Source organism: Ornithorhynchus anatinus, chromosome 12, assembly GCF_004115215.2.
Source record: "Ornithorhynchus anatinus isolate Pmale09 chromosome 12, mOrnAna1.pri.v4, whole genome shotgun sequence".
Taxonomy (NCBI): Eukaryota; Metazoa; Chordata; class Mammalia; order Monotremata; family Ornithorhynchidae; genus Ornithorhynchus; species Ornithorhynchus anatinus.
In genome coordinates, this window is record NC_041739.1 from 12,841,188 (window position 1) to 12,863,579 (window position 22,392).

A 22,392-nucleotide genomic window follows, 5' to 3' on the forward strand; every position below is an offset into this window, starting at 1 on the left:
CGCTCAATAAATACTATTGAATGAATAATAATAATAATGTTGGTATTTGTTCATTCATTCAATAGTATTTATTGAGCGCTTACTATGTGCAGAGCACTGTACTAAGCGCTTGGAATGAACAAGTCAGCAACAGATAGAGACAGTCCCTGCCGTTTGACAGGTTTACAGTCTAATCGCTTACTATGTGCCGAGCACTGTTCTAAGCGCTGGGGCAGATACAGGGTAATCAGGTTGTCCCACGTGAGGCTCACAGTTAATCCCCATTTTACAGATGAGGTAACTGAGGCACAGAGAAGTTAAGTGACTTGCCCACAGTTACACAGCTGACAAATGGCAGAGAATTTTGTGTCTGCCTAAATTCCCTCCATTAGACTTTAAGCTTCTTGAGGACAGGAACTGTGTCTCTTCAATCATTTGGTGTAGTTACTCTGCACTAGACCCTTAATAAATGTTAATAGATGAATGACACAGTATTATGGCATAAAATTTCTATGTAAAAGGGGCCTCCCCAAACTTGTCAGTTTTTCAGGAAACAGTAGAATTTTGATCACTAACTACTGTATAAAATGACTGCATCAAATATCACATCACATTGGTTCTGGGCTGTTTCTTAATGGTATTCCTAGAGGACACATGATGATTTATACCAAGGACCTGGAACACTCTAAAGTTTTTTTTCCAGAAATAAAAACAGACACCAGGTGTAGTTCAATTGTTTCCAGATGTATTTTTTAAAAAAATTGGCCAATGTACGCAACAAAAATTTGGGGCTGACAGCTCTAATGAAGTGAATGAAAAGTGGAAGATAAATGGAAGAAACAGATTTTCATTTCCCACCCTCAGTTACTCGGCCCCATGAGTAGAAGAAAAACAACAACAATTCAGGCTTGAATTGGAGGCGTGAATTGTTAGAATAAAAAATTCAAACACGCAGTCCTCAAGTAATTACAAATACTGGGCAGGCTATACTTCTTTCCCTGGTTTCAAATGAAACTGCAGAAGATGTGTGCTCCCTGAGGAATGATGAATCCATCAATCATTGGCATATACTGAGCACTTGCTATGCGCAGGGCACTGTTCTAAGCACTTGGGAGTACAATATAACAGAGTTGGTAGACACATTTTCTAAAAGAGTTTCCATAATGTTCAGTGTTAAACATCAAACCAAGTTCTTAAACTTTATTTCTGTAACCCAGTGCTTAAAATGAAGTCATTTCTTTTCTGTCTTTATAACATTCCCTTCCTCCTTATCCATTAAGGATTCATTCATTCATTCATTCAATCGTATGTATTGAGCACTTACTCTGTGCAAAGCACTGTACTAAGCACTTGGAAAGTACAGTTTGGCAACAGATAGAGACAATCCCTACCCAACAACGGGCTCACAATCTAGAAGGGGGAGACAGACAACAAAACAAGCAAGTAGGGATTATATCTGACCATGATTTCTTCCTATTTCTACCACTTAGGAACTGTGTCCTTTTACCCAAAATCTATTTTCGTGTTTAGTTTAGTTTTGTTTTAGTTCTTAAATTCTGACTTATATGAAGTCTGGCAAGTGAACTTGTATTACCAGCAGTGAGGGACATGTGAAGGATGCAAGTTCGGTAGAGAGTTCCTGTATTTGTAAAATGGGAATAAGGCCACCTGTTCACACTTCATAGAGATGTAAAAAAAAATATAAAAGGCATTTTTGAGGGCCGCGGTAAGAACCAGTATCATTCAATCAATAGCATTTATATATATAAAACGTGTGTGCTATTGAGCACTTATTATGTGCAGAGTTTGGGAGAGTACAATACAGCAGAATTAGCAGACACAATCCCTGCTTAAAGTACAAAAATAAACCTTAATAATATTATTACTACTGGTAGTATTGTGTTGTTAAATATTCTGAAATTCCATGTTCATTTTTAAGAGGAATCAGAGTAAAGTTTCCCTTAATGGCTTCTAAAATATTCTGTTGGTTTAACATTAAAACTAATGGACCAACACTTAGAGTGGCAACATTAAAGTAAATGCAACATCATGGGAGTTAGCAGCAGCTAGCCAAAAACCATCTTTAACTTCCAGATTCTGAGTAAAGAACATCTCGATTATAAAGCCTTTTAAGAAGCTTTGAGATGCTATTTTTGCATCATTATTAGAGCGAGTGAGCCTTGGATAAGAGTCTATCTGCTTAGTGCCTCCAAGAACTCTCTGAGTCCAGGATACCGGAAGAAAAATGAAGGCTACATCTGATATAGCGAATTTCAAAAGTAAAGAAAAAACTATATAAATAGGTGCAAATAGTGGACATATTAAAATTGGAAAGGTCATTTCTCAAAGACCTAACATAAAAAAAATCCATAATTAGAATTTCCACTACTGCTTTCCTTACATTTTCAGAAGCAGAAAAATTGGATTTACGGTGTCAAGGTGAAACTTTAGCTCCCACTGAAATGTCTGACTCTCCAGTTTGAAGATTTTGACCTCATTCCCTACCGATATCAGTGGCCCAGGGGTGGATTCCGCTTTTTACCATGCCTTGTAGCGTGACTTAGTGGAAATATCACGGGTTTGGGAGTCGGAGGTCATGGGTTCTAATCCCGGCTCCGCCACTTGTCAGCCGTGTGGCTTTGGGCAAATCACTTAACTTCTCTGTGCCTCAGTGACCTCATCTGTAAAATGGGGATTGAGACTGTGAGCCCCACTTAGGACAACTGATAACCTCGCATCTACGCCAGCGCTCAGAACAATGGCTGGAACATAGTAAGTGCTTAACAAATATCATCACTATTAAATTAAGACTTCAAAAAGGTTGAATCAAATCCTGCCAGAAGCCACAGAACATCCACTGGGGTATGAATGAGAACTCACCTCCAGGGACGCTGTACCAGGCTCCGCCATTGGTGGTTCCATCTACAAAACTGCTGTCGTCGTCATTCTTGCGGCATGGCGGACGGTTGGGGTCCGACATGGCCGGGTTAAAGGACGAGTAACCCCGGGCCAAGCTTTGGAAAATAGCGTCATCTGGGCAGGAACTGTATTCGTGAGCACTTCCTGGAAGAGAACCCCATTGAGCTTTAGACTTGACACTCCTTTGAGGCAGCATCTGGATCCCTCACTTCACTGTAATCTGTCTGTCAGTCAATCGTATTTACTGAGCGCTTACTGTGTGCAGATCACTATACTAAGCGCTTGGGAGAGTAGGATACCACAGTAAACAGACACGTTCTCTTCCCACAACAATCTCACCATCTCCAGGGGGAGACAGACATTAACATAATCTCCCAAGCACTTACGGTGTGGTTTAGTGGCAAGAGTATGGGCTTGGGAGTCGGAGGACATGGGTTCTAATTCCGCCTCGGCCATTTGTCTGCTGTGTGACCTTGGGCAAACCATTTAACTTCTCTGAGCCTCGGTTACCTCATCTGTAAAATGGGGATTAAGACTGTGAGCCCCCCGTGGGACAACCTGATTACCTTCTATCTACCCCAACACTTAAAATAGTGCTTGGCACATAGTAAGCACTTAACAGATGCCATAATTATCATTATTATTATTACTCTGCAGATAGCACATGCTCGGTAAACACCATCAATTGATCAATTGTTTAGCAAGGAAATTGAATAGCCGAGCATGATTGACTTTCAGAAAACGGATCAGACTTTGACTGAACTTGCATTTCAGCGAGGCAACAGCTGCACACTTGCACTCATTCAGCTTTCTTCCAGCTAAAGCCTCCAATAATAATAATAATAATAATAATGTTGGTATTTGCTAAGCACTTACTATGTGCAGAGCACTGTTCTAAGCCCTGGGGTAGATACAGAGTAATCAGGTTGTCCCACGTTAGGCTCACAGTCTTAATCCCCATTTTACAGATGAGGTAGCTGAGGCACAGAGAAGTTAAGTGACTTGTCCAAAGTCACACAGCTGACAAGCAGCAGAGCCGGGATTAGAACCCATGACCTCTGACTCCCAAGCCCATGCTCTTTCCACTGAGCCACGCTGCTTCTCTGAAAATGGGTGGAAACTGGAGCTCTGAAACTAAGGCCTTGATGTGGGGAGATCTACACTCCTGGGCTTGGGGAGCAGGAGTTCACTGAGCACCTTTGGCTAGGCATATATTTTCATATATATCTATATGTATGGAAAGCACTGAGGGAGCATGGGCCTGAGAGTCAGAGGAGCTGTGTTCTAATACTTCCCTACTGTGTGACCTTGGGCAAACCTCTGACTTCTCTGTGCCTCAGTCTCTTCCTAATCAATCAAATGAGGATTCTATACCTGTTCTCCTTCCCACTTAGACTGTGAGCCCCTTGAGGGACAAGGGCTGTGTCCAAACTGATTCTCTTATATCTACCCTAGCACTTGGAGGAGCAAAGTGGTTTTCTTATACACACTTGAGTAGTAGATAGTCTAAAATGGATCGCTAGGGTGTTCCCTTCTGTTTAAGCCACATACCAACTCAGTTTGTTCGGCCCTTTTATACAGTCCCCCAGTGATCCTTAATCATTCTGCAATTTGTCCTTCAAATAGAAATTCCAGTTACTCTCCCCTGTGTCTCTTTAGAAAAATCCCACGCCTATATTGAAGAAACAAAGGGTAAGTGGAACTAATTGGATACTTCCCCAATAACTTGTCCTTAACCAGCTCACTCAAGAAGCACAGAAAAGCCAAGAGGAAACTCGTATACACTGTGGCAAATTTCATATCTACGAATTCTTGCCAAGTGCTGTTCTTTCATCAATGGCTGCTCCTATAATAATTCAGATTCTCTAGTCATTTATAGCATCTATTAAGTAGTTACTATATGCTGAGGACTGTACTAATACCTAGGGTAAATGTAAGATTATTAGATCAGACACAGTTGTTTCTCAAAGGAACAGGTTGGGGTCTTTAGATAGAAACTAAGGTTTCTGAATATCAGCTCATAGCACAATAAAAAGCAGCAGAAGTTAAACCAGAAGAACTCATCGTTTATGGTGGTTTAATGGGGAAAAAAATGCAGACCAGTGAATGGGGTCTTGTTCTCCCCCTCAAGATGTGCCCAGTTGAGGCTCAGCCAAAACGTTGTCGGCAAATCCAGGTGGTTTGGCCTAGCCCATTGCCAGCTCAAAGAACTCAGCTCTGGGACTGATCCAGTGGTTCAGTGAAACTGGGCCTCTAGATCATGCCGGGAATCATCCAGATCATCTAGACCACAGATGGTCCAGGGTTGTTCAGATCCTCTGAGAATCACTCCATACTGGAGCAGACTTCGTGTCTACTTGATCCACACCTTTCCCCTAGGAACTAGACTCCAACTAGTTTGGCCTTTGGAGGTGCGGGGATAAGGCATTCTACCATTTTTTTACCATCAGTGCTTGCCACATAGTAAGCACTTAACAAGCATTATGATTATTATTATTACTTGTTTAGAGCTTACTATGTGCTGTAATAAGCAATGGGATAGATACAAGATGATTAGATTGGACACAGTCCCTGTCACACAAGTCGGAGGGAGGTAGATTGAATCCCCATTTTACAGATGAGGAAACTGAGGCACAGGGAAGTTAAGTGACTTGTTCTGAGTCCCACAGCAGGCAATTGGAGGAGCCGTCATTAGAGTTCAGGTCCTCCTTCTCCCAGGTCCATGCTCTTTTCACTAGGCAACACTGCTTCCCGTCAGCCTGTATTTTTGCACCCCGCTGTGCTTTGTGATGTCTGTATTTTTATAGAGGTCCTCTTACACTTCCTCACTACCCTCTAATCCATCCAATGAAATGTGCTTTGGAGTGGGAACTAGGAAGACTCACTGAAAGTCTCAAAACAACAATGGGACACATTTCAAATCTCTTTTGAAGGTGATTCAGCACAAATCTGACAACTCTCAAAGCTACTGAAGTTACTTTCCCACTTCCCATTTCTTAAGGATTAGGAAGAACGCTCTTCAAAGTCACCATTAATGTTTCTAATGCTTTTTCCAACAAAGAAAGAAATGAAGGGTTGAGAGTAGTCTTTGGTTTGTATAATACAGTCTCTTCCAATTAACACAGAGTACTGCCTAACTTTGAGGGCTGGCAGAAATGGTTTCTGTGGTATGTACCCAAGGAGATTAATTTCCTCCAGAGCAGTAGAGAAAACATCTAAGAAGGGGAAGAATATAAGAGGTGATCATTTTACCTCTTCTCTGCTTCGATTTCCCTCTTAGGCCCATACCTCACTCGGGCCTTCCTCCTCCAGTACTTAATTTCCCCCTCCTTGCACAGAGAGTCCCAAGCAGTCCCTCTCTCAAATTAAATGGTGTCATTTCTACTCTGGGGCAATAGTTATGTTTTTGAAGAAACTTGTGTTATGGGAAAATTGCATTATAAAAACCAAGGATTCGATAGAAATAAATTGGCTGGGGGTAGATGGGATTTGAATGTACCAGCATGCCTATGTTTTTCAATACAAATTCTTATATGCTACTCTATCCACTACACCCCAGTCACTCGTTATTTTACACTATTAAAAAACCAAAAAAACCCAACGTACTGCATAGGACAATACAGGAAGACACAGAAGAATTGACTTGTGCCAACCTGTGTTTTGCACAAAGTAAGCGCTCAATAAAAATGATCGAAGGAACTACAATGGAATGAACGAACTTGTGGATTGGGTTATAATGAGAACTACTCGTGCTGTGGGGACATTCTTCCCTAATTCCCTAGTTTCCTAATTTATCATCATCATGAAACATCCAAATTATGTAATTGTCTAATGAAAACAGATCTGTGTTAAAGCTTACCTGACCTGAGGAAAACAGGATCAAAAAGGAAGCAAGCGAGGAAACGAGGGCTTAGTCAGGGATGGCCTCTTGGAGGAGATGAGTTTTTAATAAGGCTTTGAAAGTGGGGAGGATGATGGTCTGCCATATATGAAGCGGAAGGGAGTTCCAGAACAGAAGGAGGATATAGGCAAGGGGTCAATGACATGAATTAGAGTGAGTGGGCTGGCGTTAGAGGAGGAAAGTGAGCAGGCCGGTTTGGGGTTGTAGTAGAAAATCAGGGAGGTAAGGCCAGAGGAAGCAAGCTGACTGTCTCCTTTAAAGCCTTTAAAGATGATAGTAAGGGATTTTGTTTGTTTTGGAGATGGATGGGCAACCACAGGAGGTTCTAAAGTAGTGGAGAAACATGGACTGAATTTTTTTTTTTTTGAGAAGTGATCCGGGACAGCAGAATGAAGTATGGACTGGAGCGTGGGAGAGACAGGATCCAGAGAAGGTAGTAAAGAGACTGACATTGAGGTGGGATATGACAAGTGTTTGGATTGGCATAGTAGCGGCTTGGATAGTTATGGTATTTGTTAAGCACTTACTATGTGCTGAGCACCGTTCTAAACACTGGGGTAGATACAAGGTAATCAGGTTGTCCCACGTAGGGCTCACAGTCTTAATCCCCATTTTACAGATGAGGTAACTCAGGCACAGAGAAGTAAAGTGGCTTGCCCAAGGTCACACAGCTTTCAAGTGGCAGAGCCCATGGCCTCTGCCTCCCAGGCCTGTGCTCTTTCCACTGAACCACGCTGCTTACTATGGTGAAGTTATAGTAGAAAGGTTTTTCTGATATTAAATATGTGGGTTGAATGAGAAAAATGAGTTGAAGTATTTGGGTCCAATCTCATTTCCAGTGATCATTTCAATTGATCAAACAATAGACTTTACTGAGTGTTTTTCCTGTGTAAGTCACTGTGCTAAGCACTTGGGAGAATGTACGAGAGTTAATAATTGAGTTCCCCAACTTCAAAAAGCCTACCGCCTAATGGGGGAGACATATATTGAAATAAATTACAGATAGAGGAAGAAACCAAATATGAGGATATATACCGAAGTGCTGTAGGGGGAGAGGGAAGGGTCAGTACCAAAATTCTTAGGAGTTGAGGAATCTAGTGCACAGGTGATATAGAAGTGGGGGAGAAAGAGGGTGGAGAGTTGAGAAATTAGTCAAGGAAGGTCTCCTAGAGGAGATGTGGTTTTAGAAGGGCTTTGAAGATGCCATATATAAAGGAAGGAGTTTCTTTCAGGAGGTGGGACGGAAGCCAAAGACCCATTGCTACTAATGAGAGCCAGGTACAGTGAGTAGAGGTATTAGAATGGCAAAACATGAGGGTTGTAGTGGGAAAGGAGCAAGAGTTTGCCATCTAAGGAGAATATAAGCAACTCCAGATGTCTTATGTATTTTCATTACTGATACTTTTCTTAATGCTTTCACCTTCATTCATTCAGTCATATTTATTGAACGCTTACACTGTGCAAAGTGGTATACTAAAAGCTTGGGGGAGTACAGTATAACAGTAAATAGAAACATTCCACATCACTTCAGAAGCTGAATGGACTACTGATATCTTATTGAAAGGTCCCCCCCAACAAAGGCCAAAAAGAAATGTATTTAAACACAAGGTAATGATTTTGGAAATTAGATTGATCTGATGCCTCTTCGCTTACTGAATGGTTATCACACTATCCACCTGTGCAAAATGGAGATTGTTTCCACATAGAAAGGAGAAGCTCAAGGACTACCCACCACTGCGAGTTTCATCGTATGGATAATTTGCAACCAGGTCTCCTCCGTGCAGATTGGCTGAGAGGACGAAGGGGATATCCATAATCCAGTGAATGATAGCCTTTGTCTCAGGGGCGAGCTGCAGAAAAAGAGGAATGAAAATTATCCTGTACACAGTACTCGCCGATCGGACAGTTTCTTCTGGTTATTCCCGTTTAGATGAGGAATAATCAAGCTTTCTGCTATGCCAGACTGATGATCAGTGGTCATGCCAACAAGAAAAATATGCAGAAAAGATCATAAAGGGAAAGCTACTGAATCTACAGGAATCACTTCATTTTCGTCGAAAAGCTTAAACAAAATGTGTTTTGGCAGCTGAACCTGAAATTAAAAATCCAACAATAGTTCACGTCGATATAAATTCCTTTAGGACTGCGGCTGAGAAGCCTTTTCTCCCGATGCCCCGGGGCACCAGCAAGTAAATCACTCACAACTTTCACAAACTTCCAGCTGGTAAAAGTGAATTCTTTTCTGTTAACAGCAGGTAAGGGCAGAAGGAATAAAGAAAGAAATCACCAAGTCCCAAAAGACTCTTCAGTTTTCTAAGGGCTACACAATCAGGGCCGATCTGGCTCCCCATTGTGGCCATTATTGCGTTAGACAATTAGACTCCAGGAAAGAACGTGCTCCCTTTACATTTATGAGTGATTTATATCATCATTTGATAGTAAAATTCTAAATACTTTAAAGACGATCACAGGCCCTTTCCTTACTGCTTCGTTTTAACACAGAAAAAATAAAAATAAAAGTCACTTTATACTTTTATGGGTTTGTTTTCATACTCCTGCAGCTAGATTCTTGGTCCGCTTCAGAGCTCTTGACTAACTGTAACTCCCAACATTGAGATAGGCCCAGACCGACCTTTTAAGAGAATGAAAATTCAATCACAAGGTATATCACAAGTTGGGAATAAGGTCTGGGGAAGAACTTCACATTGACCAATGTCAACTTCCACCAATCCAAGGACAGTTTATTCTCATTAGAGAAATTTTAAGAAATTAACAAGAATTAGATTTTGGAAACTCTAAAATGGCTCCTGTAAATAAAGACAGCAAGATGTGTCATACTGGAAGCTGTGTTCACTTGCAAAACCCAACTGAAGTTTATCATCTTCTCAAAAGTTCAGGGCATATTCTCAGTTGATCTCCCTCCAGAAACCAAGACCCCAGAGCCTATTTTCCCATATTTTGCTTTTTTTTTCCCCAAAATTATCAGGACTCCAAATTACCTGAAGTCCCTCCAGAAAACCCTGCTTTCATTTTCCCAACCCTATACCTCCCTGATTCAAGCAATCCTTATCCATCGGCCATGTGTGGACAATACTCTGCTCACAAAATGTTCATGAATCACTAATCTAAAGTCTTTTACTATGTATGTTGACTTTCTCCTTAAGTATCTGATTCGATAGTTTGTTGCCCAGTTTGTATATTCTGCTCATAATCCATGGTTTAGAATAAATCAACCCAGTAACATGGATCAGTAACTGCTATAGAAATCTGTGATGATAACTGATCATAGGAAGGAGTCGGTGAGACCGAGGGCAAGGGGAAAAAAGAAATTTCTGGTTAGGCCTGTCTAATACTAGTGGAGTACTGAGCAACGATCTGTTTGATCAGCACCGCAAAGAGTACAACCTGATCACTTAGGCCCAAACAACCCACTTTGACACGCTTAACTATTTGCTTGGCCTGTTGGCATGTAAAAACTAGTCAATCTTCTACTTCGCTTAAGATGAGGAGAAGGAAGAATGAGACTCCTGAAGAATAGGAAGTTAGACACAGGTGTTGTGTGCTCTGCTTCAGAGACGAGACGAAATGCGGGAAGACAGGTCAGAGGAACATTAATCAGGTAGCTCTCATGGGGATAACATCCATGGATCTTTCTGGATCTACTCTAGACAGTAAGCTCGATATGGACAGAGAATGTGCTGATAATTCTGTTGTATTGTTCTCTCCCAAGCACCTAGTAACAATAATGATAATGGTATATGTTAAGTGCTTACTATGTGCCAAGCACTGTTCTAAGTGCTGGGGTATATAAAAGGTGATCAGGTTGTCCCTCGTGGGGCTCACAGGCTTCATTTCCATTTTACAGATGAGGTAACTGAGGCACAGAAAAGTTAAGTGATTTGCCCAAAGTCATACACTAATAAGTGGAGGAAGTGGGATTAGAACCCACGACCTCTGACTCCCAAGCCCGTGCTCTTTTCACTAAGCCATGCTCTACTTACACATGGGGTTCACAGTCATAATCCCCATTTTACAAATGAGGTAACTGAGGCACAGAGAAGTTAAATGTCTTGCCCAAGGTCACAGAGAGACAAGTGGCGGAGCTGGGATTAGAACTCACATCCTCTGGCTCCCAAACCCATGACATTTCCACTAAGCCATAAGTGCTCAATAAATACCATTATTTGACTGATTCTGATCCTCAAAGACAAAGAAGTCATTCAGGAGGCATAAAAATATGGGGAGAACTTTGGTTGGGAGAGATGGACATCTGAAATGGGTAATAGAGAAACAGTGTGGCTCAGTGGAAAGAGCCGGGCTTGGGAGTCAGAGGTCATGGGTTTGAATCCCGGCTCTGCCACTTGTCAGCTGTGTGACTGTGGGCAAGTCACTTCACTTCTCTGTAAAATGGGGATTAACTGTGAGCCTCACGTGGGACAACCTGATTACCTTATATGTACCCCAGCACTTAGAACAGTGCTCTGCACATAGTAAGCACTTAACAAATACCAACATCATTATTATTATTAATATAAGGCGGTAGTATCCTACTGAATATCCTGATTCAGGGTTTCCTAAATGTCAAAGATGCTCACCTCAGACTTTAGAGCTTTAAAAGTTGGGATCCCCAGGACAGAGAGTGCTTTCCTTCCACAGAGGAGGCTTTAGCTCCCTAGATGGAGGAGGAGAAGGTGCCGAGCCCCTAGACCTCTTGGGAAAAGGTAAGGATGAACATACTGTACCTTGGGGTTCTCGTCCACAACCTTCTTCAGGTTTTTCAGGAGATGATTATTTGGGCCACCTTGTCTCTCATTCACATACACGATCCTGTCCAGGTCAGGGAAGTTTCGGTTCAAGTCAATTCCCTGGGCATTGCTTCGGCCAACAAACCAGTCCTTGAGTTCACCAGGCTGAAAAATTGAGGCGATTAAGTGCATCATCTTCTTAATTATCCCAACCCCTGCCTACAGAACGTCAAAGTATTTTACTAAGATTTCCCTATTCTGCTTAACACTGCCACAAGCAAAGCAACGAGATATCATCCCATTTCCAAAGATGTAGAACCATGTTGTCGATGGTTGGAAGTAAACAGTACAGGAACAATTTTGATAAAATGTGTATCTTTCAAGTCGCAATAACGATAATAATGTTGGTATTTGTTAGGCGCTTACTATGTGCAAAGCACTGTTCTAAGCGCTGGGATAGATACAAGGTGATCAGGTTGTCCCTCATGGAGCTCACAGTCTTCATTCCCATTTTTACAGATGAGGTAACTGAGGCCCAGAGAAGTTAAGTGACTTGTCCAAAGTCACACAGCTGACAAGTGGCAGAGCCGGGATTAGAACCCATGACCTCTGACTCCCAAGCCCGGGCTCTTTCCACTGAGCCACGCTGCTTCTCTAATGACACTATGTTACAAAGGTCATAGGCTCACATTCATGGAAATGTTTAGTGAACGACAATCTTGTCTCTGATCATTTAAGCAGGAGGTAGGGAGACAGGGGGTTGGACCATTTGACCTGCTGATATTCTTCCTCTGACTCCATGACTTCACCAATTATATAGATGCAAGTTGAAAGAACGGTATAGCAGCATGAAAGCTAATATGCCAGGTACAGAGGGCATTTTAAAACAGTTTGTCTTTAAAAGCAGCGTGGCTCAATGGAAAGAGCCCGGGCTTGGGAGTCAGAGGTCATGGGTTCGAATCCCCGCTCTGCCACTTGTCAGCTGTGTGACTGTGGGCAAGTCACTTCACTTCTCTGAGCCTCAGTTACCTCATCTGTAAAATGGAGATTAAGACTATGAGCCCCACATGGGACAACCTGATTCCCTTGTGTCTACCCCAGTGCTTAGAACAGTGCTCTGCACATAGTAAGCACTTAACAAATACCAACATTATTATTATAGGGAAGTAGCATTGTTCAGTGGAAAGAGCCTGGGCTTCGGAGTTAGAGGTCATGAGTTCGACTCCTGGCTCTGCCACTTGTCAGCTGTGTGACTGTGGGGAAGTCACTTAACTTCTCTGTGCCTCAGTTACCTCATCTGCAAAATGGGGATAAACTGTGAGCCTCACGTGGGACAACCTGATTACCCTGTATCTCCCCCAGCGCTTAGAACAATGCTCAGCACATAGTAAGCGCTTAACATATACCATTATTATTATTATTATTATTTAAAAAATCACTCCAATTAAGTGACATGTGATTTTACCATTTTCAAAGGACAGAATTTACACATATTTGGAAGATTAAATGTTAAAACCATTAGTGAGTCAACATACAACTAAACCTTCAAAACATATTATATCTAAGCAATGTACATACAAGCTCTGCTTTCCAGGTGATTGTAGAGGCTCTTGCATCAGCATTAAACAATAAAATAATAATAATAATGTTGGTATTTGTTAAGCGCTTACTCTGTGCAGAGCACTGTTCTAGCACTGGGGCAGACACAGGGTAATCAGGTTGTCCCACATGAGGCTCACAGTCCTAATCTCCATTTTACAGATGAGGTAACTGAGGCACAGAGAAGTTAAGTGACTTGCCCAAAGTCACACAGCTGACCAGCGGCGGAGCTGGGATTCAAACCCATGACCTCTGACTCCCAAGCCTGGGCTCTTTCCACTGAGCCATGCTGCTTCTCTAAATAAAAGATGTAAATTAAAGGTATAAATAACCTGGGACATTGTTTCCCTTTCTTGTTTAATAGTGTCCATGACTGGTAGAAATGAGAACTTCACATTAAGCATCAGGGATTTTATTTTAATAAGGGAAAATATCCTTTCTTCCTTAGAGTCAGCAGAGGGAGCTACTACATTGGATCTTTTTTTTAAAAAAAGCACTAGCAAAGTATGGAGTTGGAAATTACAAGCTATTTAAAGCCCTAGTGATTCATCGTGAAATTCAGTTTACCGCAATCTGGAAGACTTCACGCTGCTCATTCAACTACGTTCATTATTCACTGCAAGAGTTTATGTCCTGTCAAAATGTATATTCCATGGCTCTACATAATGAAACATGGATTAAACAATCACCACTATCCTCTACTTGACAAATTCAGTTTTTTAATCTATATAGATTCCACAGTACGTATAGTTTGATGGTGCCAAGTTCCATCATACGCTGCCAATAGTGCTGGCTGTGTTTGAATATCAGTGAGGAGGGTGATTCTGTTCTTGCAGTTTTCACTGTACTCACCTGAGATGCCGCCTTCTCAAACCCATCTGGATTCAAAGACGGCAGGATGTGGATGCGAGTGCTGTGGATCAGGTTGACGATGGTCTCATTTCCTTTCTGATATTCGTTGCACAAGTACTGGGCGAGGAAGATGAGCAGTTCTCGGCCGACAGCCTCATTGCCGTGCATGTTCCCAATATACTTAAATTCTGGCTCCCCTGAAAACCCAAGGAAAAACACATAAGGGACACTTTCTCGGGGCTCTAACGAGATATTGGTGGGTCAATAGCTATTTTTTTTGTTTTGTTTTATGGTATTTGGTAGACGCTTACTATTTGCAAGGCACTGTATTAAATGCTGGGGTAGATACGGACTAATCAGAAGCAGAGTGGCTCAGTGGAAAGAGTGCAGGCTTGGGAGTCAGAGGTCATGAGTTTGAATCCCGGCTCTGCCACTTAATAATAATGTTGGTATTTGTTAAGCGCTTACTATGTGCAGAGCACTGTTCTAAGCGCTGGGGTAAACACAGGGGAATCAGGTTGTCCCACGTGGGGCTCACAGTCTTAATCCCCATTTTACAGATGAGGTAACTGAGGCACAGAAAAGTTAAGTGACTTGCCCACAGTCACACAGCTGACAAGTGGCAGAGCTGGGATTCGAACTCATGAGCCCTGACTCCAAAGCCCGTGCTCTTTCCACTGCTCCACACTGCACTTGTCAGCTGTGTGACTGTGGGCAAGTCACTTAACTTTTCTGTGCCTCAGTTACCTCATCTGTAAAATGGGGATTAACTGGGAGCCTCACGTGGGACAACCTGATTACCCTGTATCTACCCCAGCGCTTAGAACAGTGCTCGGCACATAGTAAGCGCTTAACAAATACCAACATTATTAATCGTGTTGGACACAGTCCATGTCCCAAGTGGGATTCACAGTCTTAATCCCCGTGAGGTAACTGAGGCACAGAGGAGTGAAGTGACTTGCCCAAGATCACACAGCAGACAAGCAGTGGAACCAGAATTAGAACACAGATCGTCTGACTCCCATGCTTCATCCACTAGCCCATGCTGCACTCCAATGCTGCTTCACCAATTCTCAATGAGTGGTCTTCCACTGTGTGGAATGAACCAAGCCTTGAAAGTTTCCATTCTCCAGTCCGATTCTGTTCTGCCAGAAAAACTGTGAACTCAGTACATAATTGTAACATTTATTTATATTAATGTCTGCCTCGTTATGAGTAGGGAATGTGTCTACTAAATCTACAGAATTATAACTTCTAAAGTGCTTAGTACTGTGTTCTGCAGTCGGTAAGTGCCTAATAAATACCATTGACAGATTAACTCACTGATTGATTCTTTTCCTCTACTCACTTCAAAATTGACCTTTCGTTTTGCCAAATCCTCATGTTTAGGAGACACCAACTTTCATTCAGTTTGGGGAGAAAATAGGGATTAGTTCATGGAAAACATGGGAAGGGGGAAAGGTGAGAAATAAGAATTAGAATGGAGGAAACCTGACAGGAAGCTGGCAGGAAGTGAGGTGAGGAGGGAGCTTGAGGTGAGAAACTTGGAGCCACACTTAGGTCTTGGCCTCACTGGAGAAGCAGCGTGGCTCAGTGGAAAAAGCACGGGCTTTGGAGTCAGGGCTCATGAGTTCGTATCCCAGCTCTGCCACTTGTCGGCTGTGTGACTGTGGGCAAGTCACTTAACTTCTCTGTGCCTCAGTTCTCTCATCTGTAAAATGGGGATCAAGACTGTGAGCCCCACGTGGGACAACCTGATTCCCCTATGTCTTCCCCAGCGCTTAGAACAGTGCTCGGCACATAGTAAGCGCTTAACAAATACCAACATTATTATTTGGACAGGAAGGCAAGGCCAGGACTCAGATCTCTGAGATCCTATCTGGGATCTCTGGCATTATCCTGTCTCCTTTCTGCTGGAAGTGGTGGTGATGGCACACGGCTTGGATGGAAGCCCATGTCTGGGATATGCAGGAATCAAAAAAGTTCCTATGAATAGTTGAGGAAAAGAGATGAGGAGAGGGGATGGGTGAGAAGGGACCTGTGGTTTACTTTTCTGTTACCTGAAAGAACTCGACCATTATGCCAGTGCTTATTCTGGAACAGGAAATTAACAAATTACATTTAAGTCTTCATGACAAAGTATCCACAATACAATGTGTTTTTGTTGCGGGGGAGGGCTGATGATATTTGTTAAGCGTTTACTACGTGCCAGGCACAGTACTAAGCGCTGAGGTACATACAAGCATGTCAGGTTGCACAAGTCCCTGTCCCACATGGGGCTCACAGTTTTTAATCCCCATTTTACAGATGAGATGACTGAGGCACAGAGAAATGAAGTGACTCACCTAAGGTCACATGGCAGACACGTGATGGATCTGGAATTAAGAACCCAAATCCTCCTGACTCCCAGGACCGTACTCTAACCACTAGACCATTTACAACACACACATATTTTTGCGGAGCATATTACGCACATGTGCTGGAGTTCTCCTCTCTATACTGTGGTGAGGGCGAAGGGACCCAAAATGGTTCGGTTTCAAGCGGGCTGTGATTATCTTATTTTGAATCCTTTAGAAAGTGGGAACTGAGTATCTGATTGAAATGATTTCTAAATAGACGGTGTCACCTCCTTGTAAGACTTCTTAGCCCTGCTTTGGTTAATCTTAATCCAACCATAAGGAGTGAGCCAGAACAGTGCTATTTATACCACTAACTTCTCCTCTCTGGGGAGCTGTTATCTGGGTTTTAACTACTCCTACAGGGATTTCTTGTCAAGAGAATGCAAATCTGAAGAGAGATATGGAATTTTGTGTCTCCTTAATTGAAGCTGTTTCTTTTCATGGGCTATTTCCTGGCTTTATCTCCCCCCGTCCCTCCCCGACTCCTCTCCCAACCCTCCACACACACTCACCAACATAGGATTGCTTGAGAGAAGAAGAATTTGGGAGAATAAATAGAATTAGGGGACAAGATCCCCACCTTAAAGGAGGTTACAGTCTAGTGGGGGAGACAAACGCTAACATAAATTACAAATAGAAAGTCACAAAGTATAAAGATAAGTACAATCCTTTGAATATAATAAATGCCACTATTATTATAATTATTAATACATAAGTGCCCGTGGGTAAGGGATAGCCAAGAGCTTGGGTGGCACTGAAATGCGGGAAGATGGGGAGAAATAGCACCATAGCACCTTTGGCTTCAGTCCCAATTTATCATTGATCCACCAAGAGTCAATAACAATAATTATAATTATAATAATGATTACTATAATAGTGCTATTTAATCCCTTACTAAGTACTAAGTACTGTTCCCAATGCTGGAATAGAATCAACATAATCAGGACAGACACCGGGCATATCCCAGACCAGGCTCACAGTTTAAGGGGGAAGAGAGAACAGTTATTTAAGCCCCATTACACAGATGAGAAAGCTGAGGCCCAGAGAGGTTAAGTAGTTTGCCCCAGGTCACACAGCAGGCAAGTGGCAGAGTCGGGATTAAAATCTGGGTCTCCTGATTCCCAGGCCAGTGCTCTACCCACTTTGGCAGGCACCCCTGCTTCCCTCTCTTATTACCTCTGAATGCCCCCTCTCACCGAGGGGAGGAACAAAGAAAAGGCGAGAGGGAAAGAGTGGGAGGAAGAACAGCAGGGAGGGAAGAGGGAAGGTGAGGGCAGAAGGAGAGATGGAATCCAATAAGGAAGAAAGGAGTTAGAAGGACCTAAATTCTAATTCTGAGTCTGCCACTTGTCTGCTGTGTGACCTTGGGAAAGACACTTCACGTATCTGGGCTTCAGTTCCCTCATCTGTAAAATGGGAGTTAAGACGATGAGCCCCATGTGGGACAGGGTCTATGCCCAACCTGATTTGCTAGTATCTTCCCCAGTGATCAGAAGAGTGCCTGGCACATAGTAAGTCCTGAACAAATACCACAATTATTATTATTAGCTGGTACCTCTATTATTAAAATATCCAAATATATATTATTTGGCAAATACTGTCACCTTGTTTTCCTGAAAACCTCTCCTTCCTCCCTGCCAACGTGCCAGTTTAATTTTGAGCTTTGCTTACTGACTTGTAATAGTGGTAAATTGTCTTGTCTTGAATTTGTTCCACTTCTTTGCACATGAGCGTGCATTATGAGCTCTAATTAGAGCTCTAAGCACTGGCAATAACGTACAAGGTCACAAGCACTCTCCTCCCCCATTTTGTTGTTAATCCTCGATACGAGGTTCGTGGGCGATTTGTCCGAGCAGCACGTTAGTCCGACTGGATTTAGGAAGCATTCATCATCGGCATTAGATGCGTGGACGAGAGCAAGCTGATTTGGGGTCTCACATCTGATGATTAAGACCAAGCCCCGAGGCCCTGCTGGAGTCCCCTTCGGTCTCGGCAAACTGAAAAAAGGAAAGGCAACAGGCCAGCTTATTTGTACTTTTAGGTGGCCTCTGGAATAAAAGTCGCCCATCATGGGAACGCATCCCATCCATCCAGAGGCACGTAGATGATAAACTCCTGGAGAGGAGGGATTGGGGCTAATGACTCTATCATACTCTCCCAACCAATTCGTACAGTGCTCCTTTCACAGCAGTGTTCAATAAATACCACTGGTGGACCGATCGGTTATCCGGTCTCCAGACCCTCGTAAGTACCTTGTTTTCCCTCCACTAGCATCAGCACCAAGCTCCTAACTCCTCCTCTGTATTTGCAATCTTAGCCAGTAGGAGGGAATCTGCTTGGGGTACAGAGGGTTTTCCATAAGAAATGTGATGTAATTATTTCGCTATAGGGCCAGAGATAGGCTTTGGGCAACAAAATCCTGGTGGTCTCCACCTCCATTTTAAGTTTGCTTCCTACAACTCTCCCTGGAACCCCCCCTCCTCTTCACCCGTGCTCTCTCTCCCCACGGATTGGGATCTCCTTAAAATAGAGGGACTGTGTCGCGGGTATTTTTCTGTAATTTCCCCAGTGCACATAGTAAGCACTTAATAAATTCCTTCACCATCATCAATCAAAGACACATATCGATTGCCAACTGAGCATGAAGCACTAGGAAGAATACAATTGAACCAAGACGTGTTACCTCTCAGTCATCAATTTCACGGACCAAGCACTTACTGTGTGCAGACCACTGTACCAAGTGCTTGGGAGAGTACAATATAACAACGTAACAGATACATCTCCTGCCCACAATGAGCTCACGGTCTAGAGGACTGCTTGCCCTCAAGGAGTTTACAATCTAAAAAGAGAGACAAATGACAATGATTTACAAATAGCAGGAGAGGACACAAGTATATAGCAGGGAGTAGTGCAAATATATCAGATGAAAGTTGAATAAATAACATACAAATATAGACATCTAGACATAAGAAAAAATACACACTAAGGAGAGGAATAAGGTACCTAAGGGCTAATGGTGGGTGTTGGAAAAACCCGATTTGGGGGTGAGGAATTACGTGGAGAAAGCTCAGGGATGCTAGGGCCCTTTGAAGTCTAGCAAGAGCCCAAGAGAAAGTAAGAGCAGAAGGTTGGGAGTGATGGGGAATTTTGTAGGTTTGTTCGTGGCTGGAGTGGGATACTAGAGGACCCCTAAAGTCATAGAGCCCTGTCCAACCACGTCTTCTGCCTAGTGTGGTTCCCGGTACATGACTAATAGAGTCTGTATAGGCAGGCAGCTCAGAGGCTATTTTCTGTAAAATTATAGCTCTCACCTTGGTATGTCTGCTGGTCTTGGATAAATCAGCAATATCATTTCCTAATCACCTCTTTTTTCCCAGGTTCTGAAGCCCAAGCACACAGGCAGCGGAAGAAAAAACTATCCTATTATGCTGCTAGTTCACATGAAGCTGTGATTTCCATTTCTGTTTTCATTCTCACTTCACTGGCTTACCTATATTCCTCTCTATACGACAGTCGGCTAGGGCCCTGGGCTTGACGTGAACTGTCTGTTATATACTTTGGTCATTCACACTGCATTATATCTGCTTGTAGCTAGCCACTTTACCTCATACTTCATCTTTTCTGGTTTCATGCAGACAGCTAATGGTTTTCCAATAATACAGACCATCACCAACCTAACAGTCAAATGATTTTAAAGGGCAGAGGGGAGTGCCTGATATGGCACCTCACAAATCATAAACCAGGGCTGGGCCCTTTTCTCAAGTCCTCCCCCTCTCCCCAAACACCAATCCCCAGTGAAAGACAGTGACCACAAATTTGACTTTCACCTGGACCAGAAGATGAGAAAGCAACCCCGGATGCCAAAAGGAAGACTTTCACATTTCTCACTGAAGTCACGGAGTTCAGTGTCCTGTACCCGAGGATCCAGCAGAACCTCTGCACGGGCATCACCATTTCCAATGTCACATACAAAATTCCCCAGGGGAGAAAGTCCAGCTCATTGTGAAAGTGAGGGCCTGCTATAGAGGGAAGCCAGGGAATCTCTCTACGATTTGCCTGCACGCGTACACACACCCACACCCACATAAACAAATACCTGCACGCACAAAACTGTACCTAAACAATAACACCAAGGAAGCTAAATTGGAGTGGACCAGAAAGGGAGAAGGGCAAGTGACCGGCCCTGGAAGGAGCATGGCTGTTCTCCTACTTCCGAATGGAAGAAAATTGTCATGCTCTTTTGCTGAGCAACCCTCCAGGAACTGGACAACGAGTGTCATTTGCCCTGGATCAGCTGGCTCTGGGAAATTATATTTGTTAAACTCTTTGCACACGGTAAGCGCTCAATAAATACGAGTGAATGAATGAATGCTTACTTCATACCAGGCAATATACTAAGCACACTAGAGTGACTAAAGGAAGTCAGAATCTCCACCGGTATGAGCTAAACCACAGTAAAGTGCCACCGAGCTGAGGCTCTAGGAAGCCAACTTCCTGGCTCCTGGGGTCAGGACTGTTATTACAGGCGGGACTACTAATCTGGACGAGATGGTCAGTGGTCCAACTATATGGCTCCTCACCCTGCTTCTGGATGATTTGACCCCAAAACAGAACTGTGGTCTAGTGGAAAGAGCATGGGCTGGGGAGTCAGGGGATGTGTGGTATAATCCCAGCTGTATCATATGCCTGCTGGGTGATCTTGGGCAAGTCACTCAACTTCTCTGTGCCTCAGTTTCCTCCTCTGTAAAATGGGGATGAAATACCTGCTCCACTTCCCACTTAGACTCTGAGGCCCACATATGACAGGGACTGTGTCTGACCTGATTATTTGTATCTGCCCCAGCAGGTAGGACAGTGGTTGGCAATTATTATTCTTCAATATTATTATTAGCCTTATTATCATTAAGCCACTTCCTTCCCCATCCTTCACTGAAGGAATCTCTCACCTCTAACACTACTGAATTTTAATGCTGGCATTCCTTCTGGTGTTCTGTCACTTTCAGATGTCAGTGCAAAGTTTGCCTCGGTTTAAACATCTCCCTACCTTTCCTATCAGAGGTCTGCAGTATTTTAAAAGTAGTAGCATTTACTGAGAGCCCACATGGTACACTATACTGAATTAGGGACTAGAGAAGTACAGAATAGGGTCTCATTGTCTGACCACAAGGGTCTCACACTAATAAAGGGAGGTCAATAGAAAAATATATACACACTGTCAAAACGAATAAATTGAGCACACATATTTGCAGGAGTGCTAAGGCAGGTGACTGATTTTAATAGCCTGACTACAAACCATTTCAATTTAGCATTAGAAAATGCATATATCTAAGGGAAGCAGCATAGTGTAATGGAAAGATCATGGTCCTGGGAGTCACAAGGATCTGGGTTCTAATCCCAGATCTGCCACTTTTCTGCTGTGTGAGCTAGGGAAAGGCAAAACTTAACTTCTCTGTCCCTCTGTTCTTTCATCTGTAAAATAAGAATTAAGACTGTCTCAAGTGGATCACGGACTGTGTCCCAGCTGATTATCTTGTATCTACCCCAGCCCTTCATATACTGCCTGCCACCCAGTAAGTGCCTAACAAATACCATTTTTAAAAAAGCCAGCCGATCTGGGTTCAAGTGAGAGCTCTTCCATTGGCCTGTTTTGTGACCACAGACAAGTCGTGTACTTCCTTGCACCTCGGTTTCATCATCTGCTAAATGGAACTGATGATATGAGCTTTTCTTCCTTGGCTATAAAGAGGACAAAAATGAGATTAGCTACATGCGAACACTTTAATAATGTTGAGAAATCTAATAGCCTAGTAGAAAGCTTGAAGGCCTTGAAGTCGTGTGATCTGGATTCTAATCCCAGCTCTGCCACTTGCCTGTTGTGTGACCTTGGGCAATCACTTAACTTGTCTGTGTTTCAGTTCCCAAAAGGGGATTAAGACTGTAAACCCTATGCGGGATAGGGACTGTGTCAATCCAATTAATTTGTATCTACTCCAGCATT

General features: G+C 43.0%; 1 protein-coding gene across 1 annotated transcript in view; it reads right to left on the reverse strand.

Moving 5' to 3' along the window:
• The window catches only part of CPE (carboxypeptidase E), a 102,786-nt gene that overhangs the window by 9,039 nt on the left and 71,355 nt on the right, over positions 1-22,392 (reverse strand). The window contains exons 7-10 of the mRNA XM_029077075.1: positions 13,996-14,192; positions 11,542-11,709; positions 8,532-8,649; positions 2,860-3,042 (exon numbers count right to left, since the gene is read on the reverse strand). Of these exons, the coding sequence (XP_028932908.1) occupies positions 2,860-3,042; positions 8,532-8,649; positions 11,542-11,709; positions 13,996-14,192 (666 nt within the window). The remainder of the gene's footprint in view (positions 1-2,859; positions 3,043-8,531; positions 8,650-11,541; positions 11,710-13,995; positions 14,193-22,392) is intronic.